Source organism: Mesitornis unicolor, unplaced genomic scaffold (assembly GCF_000695765.1).
Source record: "Mesitornis unicolor isolate BGI_N332 unplaced genomic scaffold, ASM69576v1 scaffold2409, whole genome shotgun sequence".
NCBI classification, from domain to species: domain Eukaryota; kingdom Metazoa; phylum Chordata; class Aves; order Mesitornithiformes; family Mesitornithidae; genus Mesitornis; species Mesitornis unicolor.
Genome location: NW_010205050.1, coordinates 59,100 through 73,640, shown reverse-complemented (window position 1 = coordinate 73,640; position 14,541 = coordinate 59,100). Strand labels below are relative to the sequence as shown.

At 38.6% G+C, this 14,541-nt stretch overlaps 1 protein-coding gene across 1 annotated transcript in view; it reads left to right on the top strand.

Moving 5' to 3' along the window:
- Positions 1-1,023: 1,023 nt before the first annotated feature.
- PCLO (piccolo presynaptic cytomatrix protein) overlaps positions 1,024-14,541 on the top strand; it is a gene marked incomplete at its 5' end in the record, with an annotated part of 60,848 nt that continues 47,330 nt past the window's right edge. The window contains 3 exons of the mRNA XM_010191242.1: positions 1,024-2,262; positions 7,730-12,797; positions 13,172-14,541. The exon at positions 13,172-14,541 is cut by the window's right edge and continues 663 nt beyond it. Coding sequence (XP_010189544.1) covers positions 1,024-2,262; positions 7,730-12,797; positions 13,172-14,541 — 7,677 coding nt within the window. The remainder of the gene's footprint in view (positions 2,263-7,729; positions 12,798-13,171) is intronic.

Sequence of the window (14,541 nt, the reverse complement as noted above, 5' to 3'; positions counted from 1 at the left end):
TCTGGGCCATGGATTATATACCAGTGGATAGTCTGAAATATTCAATGGTATGTAATTGTTCAGTCCTCCATACTATCCTAATATTATCAACAGTGTTACCTAAATAGCTACTAACAGAACAGTTTTTCATGTGCTTCATATTCAGCAGGTCACTAAGTACTCTGAAACAGTGAAATACAATAACTGAATTGCTGAGACCTTCCATCGTCACAGTTAAAAGGAGTTAAAAATAAGCATGCAAAGATTTTAATGTGTAGCATAGACCTCTTATCATCCAGTAAAGCTCATATTCTAGTATCCAGAAGATTCCGGGCTTTTTTTTTTCCTTTCAGGACTTTTCTGTGTTTAAAATTTCCTTTTGCTATTCTAAAGAAACTATACCCCAAATCCCACTGGAGACAGGCTAGTTACTCCTCTTATGTAGTAGCTAGGCAATTGGCAAGAAGATCTTTTGCACAGATATAAGCATTTGTTCTTTTTTTCTGATCTTCTGGAAAGAAGACTAAAAGGAGCCAGTGTGCAGCTGAGATTTAACAGTAAGGAGAGCAGGCGAGTAATCTTCCTTTTGGGTTACAGCCATATTTAATTTATACATTGATACATATACTCAGTTTTGAAAGAGGAAGGTAATTTCTGAAGAGAAACACAAAGAGACCTTATTTTCCCCTTTCACTCAGATTTACAAAATTAGACGGAAGTATTCATAGATTTTAGAGGCTTTTGTAAAAAATAAATGTTAGAAATATATAAACAAACTTTCTACATAAAGGTCATCAATACTTTGTAAAAATGTAATTTCTGTTAGTTTTCATGGGTTATTTTTATATTTATTTGGCTTGGCTCTCTGGAACCTTTCATGCTTCATTTCTGTTGGAAAGGTTTCATGGATTTTCCTGCAAGAGCAGCAAACACAGAAAACAAGTTTTCGGTATGCATAGCATTCAGCTAAAAAGTATTCAACTGTATCAGTTGAAAATGGCATATGATTTTACTGTTAAGTTTTCCTATAAGTAACTTCATGTTTTTGTTGTATCACAGGTACAGGAATGGCTATGCTTAAACTGCCAGACCCAAAGGGCAGTGTCAGGACAACTTGGGGATATGGGCAAGATGCCTCTTCCAAAAACAGGCCCTTCACAACCAGTATCCAAACCACCTGCTTCTCCTCAAAAACAGCCTGTGCCTGCTGTCTCACATTCCCCTCAGAAGATTTCCACACCGCCTACTCCAGCAGCAGCAAAAATGAAAGAAGAACCAGGCGTTCAGAAGGAAGTTCCAAAACTCCAGCAGGGGAGACTGGAAAAAACATTGTCAGCTGATAAAATCCAACAAGGAGCTCAGAAAGAAGATGCAAAACTTAAACAGGGAAGGCTTGTCAAGACACCCTCAGCTGATAAAATCCAACGTGTTTCTCAGAAGGAAGACTCAAGACTCCAACAAACAAAACTGACAAAGACACCCTCATCCGATAAAATTTTGCATGGAGTTCAAAAGGAGGATGCAAAATTTCAAGAGGCAAAACTGGCAAAAGCATCCTCAGCTGACAAAATTTTGCATGGAGTTCAGAAGGAAGACATAAAACTTGAAGAGGCAACATTGACAAAGATACCTTCAGCTGACAAAATTTTACATGGAATTCAGAAAGAAGACCCAAAACTCCAACAGATGAAAATGGCAAAGGCACTATCAGCTGACAAAATCCAGACTGCAGCTCAGAAGGAAGATGCACAACTTCAGGAGGTCAAATTGTCAAAGGCAGCTTCAATTGATAAAATCCAACATGGAGTTCAGAAAGAAGATCCAAAATTTCAACATGAGAAAATTGTGAAAACTTCATCAGTGGAGAAAATCCAACAGGAAGCTCAAAAAGAAGAATCGAAACTTCAGGAAGGGAAACTGTCAAAGACACTTTCAGCAGATAAAATTCCCACAACAATAAGTTCAGATCAAAAGAAACCCCTAAGCACATTAGAAGAAGATAAAAAACCTGTGCTCCTAGAAAAGAGCACAGCACATCCAGAGGACAAAAAAGAACAAATTACAGCTGAGACTAAAGACCACGTTGCTGAACAGAAAGCAGAAGTTGAAGCACCTTACAAGGGACTGCCAGCTAAGAAGCAAGAGGATGTTATGAAAGAAGGAGAGACAACTGGGATTTCACAGATGGTTTTGAAAGCTGAAAAAGCGCAGGAAGACGAAATTCCTGTTCAAACAGCACCTTTGCCAAAACCTGACCCTGTGGAAGCAGTGAGAGAAAAAATAGTAAGTGGCTTTCTCCCTCCTATCCCCCTTCTCCCTAGCTACAATTTAGAATCTGATCCTGACAGACCCTCTCCTTATGTCTTCCGGCTCGTTATTGTTATTCTCTGCATGGGATGATTCTAAAGGATTAAATCAATGACTCCCATTGAGTGAGCATCTCACCAGTTAGTTCTGTGCTCTACATGCAACTTTTCAATACTTCTTGCATGATTCTCAGTCTCAAGCAGTTAAGGATGTGAAACTAAGGCAAAGTTCCTCTTTAATTATTTTTCAAATATTTCTGATTTATTTACCTGCTTCTGTAGACTCTCAGGACTTTGGAGTTTAATTGTTGAAATTGTAGTGTTTTCATATTTCTTAATCCCAAAAGGTGATTGTGATGGTAATATGTATAGTGTTTTGCAATCCCAAAATATAACAAGCATTTGAGGAATACTTTGTTATGCCTGAACATGGTATGTTAATATATGAACCCTTTACATCTTTTTACTATTTTATTTGCTTATATCATATTGACAGGTACTTTTAGGTAGGGTTCTTTGTGGGCTCTGAAGTCAGATAAATGGATGAGTTTATGACAGCACATACTAGAGCGCTGCATTTCTTAAATGAATGCATTTGCTGGAGGTGAATTCACCAACAATTCAGTTTATCAGCTGAAGTGAGTAATATACACAATTTGTTGAAAAATGAAAAGTGATAGTTTTTTTGTACCAGCACTGCAAATTAGATGCTGATTATAATGTTATGAAAGTAGGAGTAGATTTAGGAAACATGTTTAACCTTTGTCAAAATAATGTTTTTAAATAATCCCAGTCATATAGGTCTAAGTTCGGGTTTTTTTGTTTGGTTTGAGTTTATTTGGTTGTTTGGTTTTTTTGTTGTTGTTGTTTCTTTCTTTATGATAACCAAGATATTTGGGCAGAAAAATATTTTGATTTAGAAATTGTGCTGTGTAAAATACTACTATTTTATAAACCAGTTTTTCTATCTGAAATATATCTCTTATCACGTGATTCCTCCTCTTGATGGCAGCAAGATTGTACTGAGGGGATCTCTGTATTATGCTCAGAGTAGCACAGACAGAAATATGCCCATATGGAAGAAATAAGAAGGACATCTAAGCAAAACCTTAGAAGTGGACTCAGAATTTTGTTACTGTTCTTAAAAAGTAAGGGTTTTTTTTCTGTTTAAAACATTTGTAAGGGAAAATTTTTATCCCACACTAGTCTCAGTCCTATCTGGTCATTTTTATGTTCTGTAAGGATGTGAAAGCATATTATACTCTAGAAAATCTAAGATACAGATATTGAATGTCCATCTCTGATAATGACAGATTTCCAGATTAGTGATCTCTGATACAGTACACACACATATATTTCACTCTTATTTTGCTTGTTATTTTACTTTTTCCCACTTCCTTCTAACTGAAATCAGGATTTCTTGAGTTAATACCATAAATAGGGATTATCTTACTTTTGCTCTTAGACTTTGAAGCACACTTAGCTAAAGTTGGTATAGCAGTAGTTTCATGAATAAAAAAAGAAAACCCATAGATAACTACTTGTAATTATATTTAAAATTAGAACACTCTAAAATACAAAACAGAATTGATTGAATGAAAAAGGAATAGCTATTTTTACACAAAAATACTTTTAAAATTATTTTTTCTCCTTCAAAATGTCCTTAAAAATAAAAAAGCAGCAGCTCCATTTTTTCAGAATTAAAGATAAACTGGTGCCTCACTTAGCTTAACTCTTGTAGCATTCCAATGAGATAACTAGATAACACTATCCTCATTTTTCACAGAACAGAAAAAAAAAAAAGACAGCAACATCCCAACAAGTCCCTAAAGACATGGAGATGCTAAAGTTCTAATGTAATCGCTTCTCAGCCTTTTTGCTCCGATCAAGTGTAGTATCTGTGATTCTGATCCAGTGCAATCACTAGAATGATTCTTTGAAAATCACAGATATCAATTTTATTTAGAGATCTGATATCTTTTGAAAGTGACTTAAATATTGAAACATTTTAAATATTTGAGTCTCAAACTATGATTTAATGTAGCGTAAAGCCATTTTTTTCTTCAAAACATTCTTTTTTAGAATTATTTTAAACTTCAATTTCTTCAAAAATATTTTAAAGAATAAACTTGCTTTGCCATGATTTACAGGTCCCTTTCCTGAGAAACTGTCTTGTAATATTGGCTCTTCATGTGTTCAATAGCAGTTAGCTGTTCTAGTTGCCTAGAAGTCTTGGATGGTTACGACATACAGTTTGTCAGTATAAAGCAGTCGTAGAATCATAGAATGGTTAGGATTGGAAGGGATCTTAAAGGTCATCTAGTTCCAAACCCTGTGCCATGGGCAGAGACACCATCCACCAAACCAAGTTGCTCAAAGCCCTGTCCAACCTGGCCTTGAACATTTCCAGAGAGGGGCCATCCACAACTTCCCTGAGCAACCTGTGCCAGTGTCTCACTACCCTCACAGTAGGGAATTTCTTCCTAATATCCAGTCTAAATCTACCATCTTCCAGTGTAAAACCATTACCCCTCGTCCTATGACTACATTCCCTGATAAAGAGTCCCTCCCCATCTTTTCTGTAGGCACCCTTTAAGTACTGGAAGGCTGCTTCAAAGTCTCCCTGGAGCCTTGTCTCCTTCAAGCAAAACAACCCCAACCCTCTCAGCCTGGCCTTGTAGGGGAAGTGCTAAAGTTTATCTTGGAACTCATAAATTAACTTATAAGTAGTTCAGCAATCTACATGAACACATTACCATGGTATATACTTGGCATGTATTTACAACACATCAGTTATATTATATAAATGCCCTTATTACTGCTTTCTGTTTAATGATCATGTGCTTAGGTTGAGTAACCAAGCAGAAATTAATGTTTTGTAGGTTGACATCAGTATTCTAACACATGCCATTAATGATAAAACACAGACCAGAGAGGCAGAATAAGGAAGAAAGGGCTTATCTGTAGGAAATTTTTCTGGATACAAATAAAATATTTCATTTTGAAAAGACAAAATTCAAATACAGGTTAAACTGTTTAGTCATACAATCATCGAACCGCATAGGTTGGAGAAGAACTTTAAGATTATCAAGTCCAACCATTAACCTAGCACTGCCAAGTCCACCACTAAACCATGTCTCTAAGCTCGACATCTGCACGTCTTTTAAATACCTCCATGGTTAGTCATTCCACCACTTCCATGTGCAGCCTGTTCCAATGCTTGAAAACCTTGTTGGTGAAAAATTTTTCTAATATCCAATCTAAACCTCCCCTGGTGCAACTCGAGGCCTTTTTCCCTTGTCCTATTGCCTGTTACTTGAGAGAAGAGATGGACACCCACCTAGTCAACAAAAGTATTTTTTGTACTCTCATAAAAATTTTTCCTATAATGTAGATATTTATTTATTCTATAAACAGGTTGACCTTTTAAAAATTATGAATTTATTTTCAAAATAAGTTTCTGTTCTGTACAACAGAATGTAATATTGCTAAGTATAAATAATTTTAAAGAACAGACAAGGTTGTTTTTTTTTCAAAATCGCTTTTAATAGGAGTCTGATTGAATTTGATAACTAATGGGATTTTTAAAAGCACTGAGTTTTCATTTTCAAATAAGCTTATTAAATGTGAAGAAGTGTAAAAATAAACAATAACTCTAAAGCAAAAGCTTCTAATGCAAAATAGTTGGATGACGTATTGACACTGGCATTATGGAAATGCCACTAGAATAATGCAAATACATCCTACATTAGATCATTTTCAACTAAAAAGGTTGCCTTTGCCATTTTAAACAGTCTTATCCAGCCTTATAAGTCTTCGTGTTCCTCATGTCTTAAGAAGATCCTCAGATCAATGTCTGTATTACAGCTAAATCTGTCCAGTATTAAAACTCATAGTGGGCAAACTTCCCAAAACAATGCCATCCTGCTACTCAGAAAGGCCCAGTAATTCGACGTATACCAAAACACTTTTTACTTCACAAGAAAAAAAAGTGTTGTTTTTTTTTCTTACTGATCAAAATGCATTTTTCTTTCTCCAAAGGTTGTTGAATATATGTGTGATCCTTTAGCAGCATTGTTTCTGCAATATCTTGTAATTAATCTAAAAATCTTGTGTTTATGGTATGTTTACGTTTGGCAATGATGATGTCTTTGTGTATGTGATGGCCAACCCTGCAGAAAATAAGTTACCAATCATTTAAGAATAGATATAGCTACCTATTTGTATTATTGACGATCATAACAAATACTGATATCACATCATACTGTTAAAATCAGGAGACTTTGAGATGCTTGTTCTTAGATTGCTAGTGGAGGCGGTGACAGTTCATAAAATTTTTAGCCAAGTTGCCTGTCATTTGAAGAGTGAGCTGTTTTTTAATTTTAATGAGTGGTGAGATACTTTCAATAAGTGCAGAGCATTTCACAGTTACAAGAAGCAGGAGGGAAACTCAGGTGTGGATATACTTGCTGTAGGATAGTTTTGGTATTTTTGCTGTGAGAGCAGGAGACAGAGGTGCTTGTTGTTCAAGAATGGTGTAGAAGAATCTGGAAGCTAGGAGAATGACTAAAGGTGTTTGAGTAGGGATGAAAAGGAAAACTTTAGTTGTGATGCTCAGTCAGGTATGCCTACTTTGTTTGCTTCCTTATTTCCTTTGATCAATCGCTGACCATCGTGCTTTCCTCCCTGCAATTACACTTCCCTACCAGCAGCTTACCTCTGCATTACAAATTTGCTGAGAAACTTTTTTTTCATGAGGTACTCAGAAAATATTGGTACAGTGCCAAACTGCTTATCTGGGGACATGCCAAATTGCATTAAAACATGCTTCAGTACTCCATGTATTCTGTTGCATTTTACAATGTGTAACACTTAAATCAGGAAAATGAAACCATAGGTCGAAAATTTGAGAAGATTGGCATATTGATAGATAATTATAAAAGACTAAATGGGCAAAGAAAGGAGCAGACCCCAGAAATACTGCAGGCTGACGTTTAGCAAGCTAGATTACTTCGTATCTAGAACTATCTGAGCAGTTTTAAAACATAGGTAATTAAAAGCTTCATTTAAATTAACTCCCAAACAACTTGTCCCATGCATATCTGAACAAATAAAAGATTAACATGAGTAAATGTTCTGAAAATGTTTAACTGCAATATTTGTTTATATCAAAAAGCAGATCATCTTACAGCTACTAAAATCAGTTGCCAGTGTGGACAGCCATGCAAAGCACAGTTAGATTCAATACAAAACCTCAAAATTTGAGGAGTTATTGGTATTATTGTAATAACTTTGAATAAAAATTAATGTTCAGGTTTTTATAGTTTAATATAAAACTTGGCATCATAAATTGTCATCTGAGACAGTATTCTTTTAGAAAAAAAAGAGAGACATTAAGAGATTATATAAAAATATATACACACGCGTATGTATTTATTTTTTAGGAAAAGGAGGATGACAAATCAGACACATCAAGCTCTCAGCAACAGAAAAGTCCACAAGGTCTGAGTGACACCGGGTATTCTTCTGATGGGATATCAAGTTCACTTGGTGAAATTCCAAGTCATATCCCCATTGAGGAAAAGGATATACTCAGAAAATCTGGTAAAAAAGACACTATTTCACAAGAAAGTCCACCAAGCCCAACAGATCTAGCTAAATTGGAAAGTACTGTACTGTCTATTTTGGAAGCTCAGGCCAGTACACTTTCTGATGAAAAATCTGTGAAAAGCAAAGAGCTTTATGAAATGTATGGCGAACAGACAAAGGATCAGCATAAAACAAAGCCCTTGCCAGTCACTCCAGAATCTTACAGTTCAGATGAGGAAGACTTAGAAGCTATTCAAGAAGGTGAAGGAATAATTGTAGAAGATGGCAAAGGAAGTGCTTCCTCCCGGGCGGACTACAAAGAAGAGGAAGGAGATGGCATATCGGCAAGAAGACAACGCTATGACTCTGTGGAAGACAGCAGTGAGAGTGAAAACTCACCTGTCCCGAGGAGAAAAAGAAGAGCTAGCGTTGGTTCCTCAAGCAGTGATGAATACAAACGAGAAGACAGTCAGGGATCAGGTGATGAGGAAGACTTCATTAGAAAACAGATTATGGAGATGAGTGCTGATGAAGATGCCTCAGGTTCTGAAGATGATGAATTGATAAGAAATCAACTCAAAGAGATCAGTGTAACTGAAAGCCAAAAGAAAGATGAAGTCAAAAGCAAAGCCAAAGGAACAGCTGGAAAACATAGAAGAATGGCACGGAAAAGTAGTGCAGGCTATGATGAGGATGCAGGAAGACGACATTCGTGGCATGATGATGACGATGAGACTTTTGATGAAAGCCCAGAGCCAAAATACAGGGAAAGTAAAAGTCAAGACAGTGAAGAACTTGCAGTAACTGGAGGAGGAGGTCTTCGGCGTTTCAAAACAATAGAATTAAATAGTACAATAACAAACAAATATTCTGAAGCATCAGAACAGCAGAAAGGTATTTTGTATTTTGATGAAGAGCCTGAGCTAGAGATGGAGAGTCTTACAGATTCACCAGAAGACAGATCTAGAGGAGAAGGGTCTTCTAGTTTACATGCTTCTAGTTTCACACCAGGTACGTCTCCTACTTCAGTGTCATCACTTGACGAAGATAGTGACAGCAGTCCTAGTCACAAAAAACTGGGAGGGGAGAGCAAACAGCAGCGTAAAGCCAGACATCGGTCACATGGTCCTCTTCTTCCAACTATTGAAGATTCTTCAGAAGAGGAAGAACTTCGGGAAGAGGAAGAGCTGCTAAAGGAGCAAGAGAAACAGCGTGAATTAGAACAGCAGCAAAGAAAAAGTTCTAGTAAAAAGTCTAAAAAGGACAAGGATGAACTAAGAGCTCAGAGAAGAAGAGAACGGCCAAAGACTCCACCAAGTAATCTTTCTCCCATTGAAGATGCATCTCCAACAGAAGAATTACGACAGGCAGCAGAAATGGAAGAGCTGCACAGATCTTCTTGTTCTGAGTACTCACCTAGTATTGAGTCAGATCCTGAAGGATTTGAAATCAGCCCAGAAAAAATAATAGAAGTACAAAAAGTTTACAAATTGCCTACTGCTGTCTCTCTATACTCACCAACAGATGAGCAACCGATTGGACTCCCAAAGGAAGAAAGTAGTCAAAAGACATTGAAAAGTGCTGAAGAGGTATATGAGGAGATGATACATAAAACACTTAAGTCCAAGCCATTTCAAATTGCAGGTGAAAAAGATGAAGTATTTGAAAAAGAATCTTTATATGGTGGAATGCTAATTGAGGATTATATTTATGAATCTTTAGTAGAGGATACTTACAATGGAACCATTGATACTAGTCTTGTAATGAGACAAGATGAGAGCAATGAATATATACAACAGAAAGGAAAAGAGAAAAGAATAAGAGCTTCAGAACAGATCTATGAAGAACCACAGAAAATTACTGATCTACAGAAAGACTACTATAGTATTGAGACTTTACATTCTATTGTGCCTCAAGAAGATATTGTTTCTAGTTCTTATATTATCCCAGAAAGTCATGAAATAGTTGTATTAGACAGCACAGTAACTTCCACCACTGAGGAAAAGCAGTTGTTAGATGCAGAAGCTGCTTATGAAGAGCTTATGAAAAGGCAGAGAATGCAGCTAACCCCCGGGTCCAGTCCAACACAACCAGCTTCAGATTTTGTTCCCACATATGATTCAAAGATATCTAGTGTTGGAGAAACAGTGGACAGCACATCTTTAACATCAAGCACTACTTCAGCAATCTCAGATGTATCACCTGCCAGCAGCACAGCACTATCTATTCCAGATGTTAAAATAACACAGCATTTTACAGCAGAGGAGATTGAAGATGAATACTTAACAGATTATGCCAGAGAAATTCAAGAAATTATTTCTCATGAAACATCAATGTTGACATACTCTGAGACACCAGAAGGTGCTGCATCAGTTTTACCTTCTGATACAGCTTCCTTAACATCATCTACATCTTCGGTTTGTACCACAGATAGCTCATCACCTATAGATAGTGCAACCACAGGTTATGTAGACACAGCAGATGCTGTAAGTAAACTAGCAGATTCTGAAAGTGTTAGGATAATAACCCAGGTTCCCCTAACATCTACAAAAGAGTACTCTGAAGTGAGCATGCCTTATGAATCTATTGCTGGAGCCACTAAAAAGCCATCTATAGCATCAGATATGCAAAGAGTGGATCAAGCTACAGTTTGTTTGCCTGAAACTGCACGTTCAGTAGTGGAAACTACAGTTACGAAACTCAAGCAATATGCAGCTGATACCATTACCTTTGATACCTCTAAAGCAGAAAAGGAAGCAGCTAGAAAAATTAAAAGTACAGTAGAGGCTGGCATTGTCAAAATTCATCATGAAGACTCACACAAAGAATTAGGTGTTGATATGACAAGGATTAATTTGACTAGTGCTACATCTGAGCAACCACCCGTATGTATAGCATCAGTACCAGTTACAGAGCCTGCATCAGAAACATCTTCTGTACCTATTCCTGGTGTTGTAAGTAAGACCAGCATGGTCTCTGTGCCTTCCTCAGCTCCTGCTGTAACATCCAAAGTATTCTCGCTTTTTAGAAGCTCTTCTTTGGATACTCCTGCACAACCTTCTCCACCCCCACCTCCTCCTCCTCCTCCACCACCTCCTCCACCACCATTACCTCCACCTATTTTACCTAAGCCAGCCATTTATCCCAAAAAGAAGTCACAGATTAAGACTCCAGCAGCAACAGCTCCCACGGTGGTACCTACAGTGACAAGTGTTCCAACACCTGAGTCCACAGCTGTATTAAAGAATCATGTGGTACCTATCACAAAAACATACACCTCAACACCACCTCCTGTACCACCCAAACCATCCTCCATTCCAGCAGGGCTGGTTTTCAGTCACAGACCCGCTGAAGTAACGAAACCTCCAATTGCTCCTAAACCAGCAGTTCCTCCACTCCCAATAGCGGTTCATAAGCCAGCAGAAACACAGCCCAAACCAATAGGTTTGTCATTGACTTCAAGTATGACACTGAATTTGGTCTCTGCAGCTGAATACAAAATAGCATCTCCCACTTCCCCTTTGTCTCCACACTCTAACAAATCTTCACCAAGGCTGACAAAACCCTCACAGGAAACCTATGTTGTCATCACATTGCCATCTGAGCCTGGAACTCCCACAGAAGCTATAACTAGTCAGGCTGTTACCAGCTGGCCTTTAGAAGCACCTTCTAAAGAACAGATTCCCCAGCCTATGCAACCAAGTTTTACTCCATCCATGAAAACTATGGAAATTCAAAGTATGGCAGATCAGAGTATGTATATTTCAGGTGCTTTGCAAACTGTTCCTGTCACAACACAATCAACTTTTGGAAAAATACCTAGTTCAAAATCAGAAGTAGTAACAACAGAGGTAACCAAGACCACAGTGTCTGTGGTTAAGGGCCCAGTGCCTGGTTTTGGTTTAGGTAGTGTTGCTATTACGATACCTCCAGAGCCACTACACATATTAGATCAACCCAGGTATAGAGAGAATGGAAGATTCCATCCTTTGGGTGATGTCATAGATCTCCGCACTTTGACTAAGATGGATATTGAAATGAGAGACAGCTGTATGGACCTGTCTGCTGTTTCCATGGACATGAGAAGGCAAATGCCAGGAAGTGATATATGTGGGCGGCCAGTAAGCACTGTCCAGCCAGCTATAATAAATCTTAGCACTGCATGTGTTGCAGATCCTTCTCTGTCTGTAGTCACTGAGACAGTAACTGTGATGACCTGCACCGCCACTGTAAGCTACACTACCAGTACAGACAGCCTTGTGGATCTGGGACATGCAATGACAACACCGCTTCAGCTGACAACATCAAAACATTTTGAGCCTTCATACAGAGTAACAGGCAGCCAGGCATTCTCTGCGGCCAGAGATGAAGTGCCAATAAATTTATCCCTAGGTACTTCAACACAGGCAGTGACATGGGCTACTACAAAGCCTGTTACTGTACCACCTGTTGGTGTAACAAATGGTTGGACTGATCTCTCCACTTCTCAGGAGCCAGTGGAGAGTGGAGCAGTGGACTTAAGCACTACTAAGTCTCACAGAACAGTAGTAACAATGGATGAAACTACTTCAGGTATCGTAACAGCAGTAATAGAAGATGATGAAAAGCCTGTGGATCTGACTGCAGGGAGAAGAGCTGTCTGCTGTGATATGGTTTATAAATTGCCATTTGGTAGGAGTTGTACAGCACAGCAGCCACCAACTACACTTCCTGAAGATCGCTTTGGTTACAGAGATGACCATTATCAGTATGATCGTTCGGGGTCATATGGCTACCGAGGAATGGGAGGTATGAAACCATCTATGTCTGACACAAATTTATCAGAAGCTGGACTGTTTGCATACAAAAGCAAGAACAGCTTTGATTATCGAGTTGGGGCAACTGATGCAGCAGTAGATCTTACTTCTGGAAGAGTTACTACAGGTCAGTATGACACAGCAGCAGATCTTTCTTTGAAATATAATTTTGATGTTCCTCACCTCATTTCAGGATGATTTTTTCATTATTTTTCCCCTCCTTCTGTTGTTTTATTTTCTTTTGGACAGTGTGACAAATTATTCTGGATTACACGTGTTTATCATTTCTTCATTATGCATATGTGTTTTGCACAGAGGTGCCTGCATGTGCCTGCATGTTCAGAAATGCTGTTTCCTTCACATCTAAAGTAGATCATTAACCTGAAGATTTGCATGCAGTTTCCCCTTCCCATTTTATTCATCAAGATGGGATGACTTTCAGAATCCGCAAAGCAGCATTCTGTTGTGGGACTGGACTGTAACTTTGCCCTGTAATTTCAGGTGAGGTTATGGATTACTCAAGCAAGACCACTGGTCCTTATCCAGAGACTCGGCAGGTGATTTCTGGCATCGGGCTCAGTACACCACAGTATTCCCAAGCAAGAATGGTATCATCCCTTGGTTCCCAGTTTGGCGTTGGAAGTGTTTTAAGGTCATCCAATGGTGTTGTTTATTCTTCAGTAGCAACTCCAACCCCATCCACATTTGCCATCACTACACAACCTGGTTCTATTTTCAGTACAACTGTCAGAGATTTACCTACTCTCCAAACAATTGACTCAGTGCCCTCTTTATCAACTTTGCAGCAGAGCCAACCTCTGCCAAGATCATACAGTTTCTTGACAACAGTGGCAGCTGAAAAAGATAGTGCAATTGCTGCACTTGACATGGAGACAGGGTTGCCACCTCTTGCTATAGAAACTATTACCACTGAGCCAACCAACTTGATACCTGCTTTAACTACAGCATCTGAAGTTTATACAGATGTAATTGAAGATGAGGTTGCCCTTCTCATTGCCCCTGAAGAAGGCAAACAGCAGCAGCTTGATTTGGAGCGTGAACTTCTTGAGCTTGAGAAAATTAAGCAGCAGCGCTTTGCAGAAGAGCTGGAATGGGAACGTCAGGAAATTCAAAGATTTAGGGAACAAGAAAAGTTTATGGTGCAGAAAAAGCTTGAGGAATTGCAATCCATGAAACATCATCTTTTATTTCAGCAAGAGGAGGAACGACAAGCTCAGTTCATGATGAGGCAAGAGACATTAGCCCAGCAGCAGTTGCAGCTTGAACAATTCCAACAACTTCAACAACAGCTCCACCAACAGTTAGAGGAGCAAAAAATTCGTCAAATATATCAGTATGGTTATGATCCTTCAGGAACTGGATCACCTCAAACTACCACAGATCAAACACTTTTGGAAGGGCAGTATGGAACCACAGAAAATGGCCAATATTGGCCTACTGAGGATGCAACCACTACAGCTTCAGGAGTGCTGGGTATTGAAATTCCACCAAGCCAAACATGGTATACCGTTCAGTCTGATGGCATTACCCAATACCTACCTAGGCCTGGTATCCTGAGCTCTGTTTCAGAAATGTCTCTTAAGGATATTGATGTTAGAGAGGAGAAGCAACTGAAAAAGAGAAGTTCTATGCCAAAATTACGTGGTCCATATGAGGAGCTTGAGGAGACTCTGGAAGAAGAGCCACGATGCTTCAAAAAGATAGTGGACAGTGGAGTGCAAACTGATGATGAAGATGGGGCAGACAGAGGTTACACAAACAGGAGACGGAGAAGTAAGAAGAGTGTTGATACGAGTGTTCAGACGGATGACGAAGATCAAGATGAATGGGATCTTTCTAGCAGATCTAGA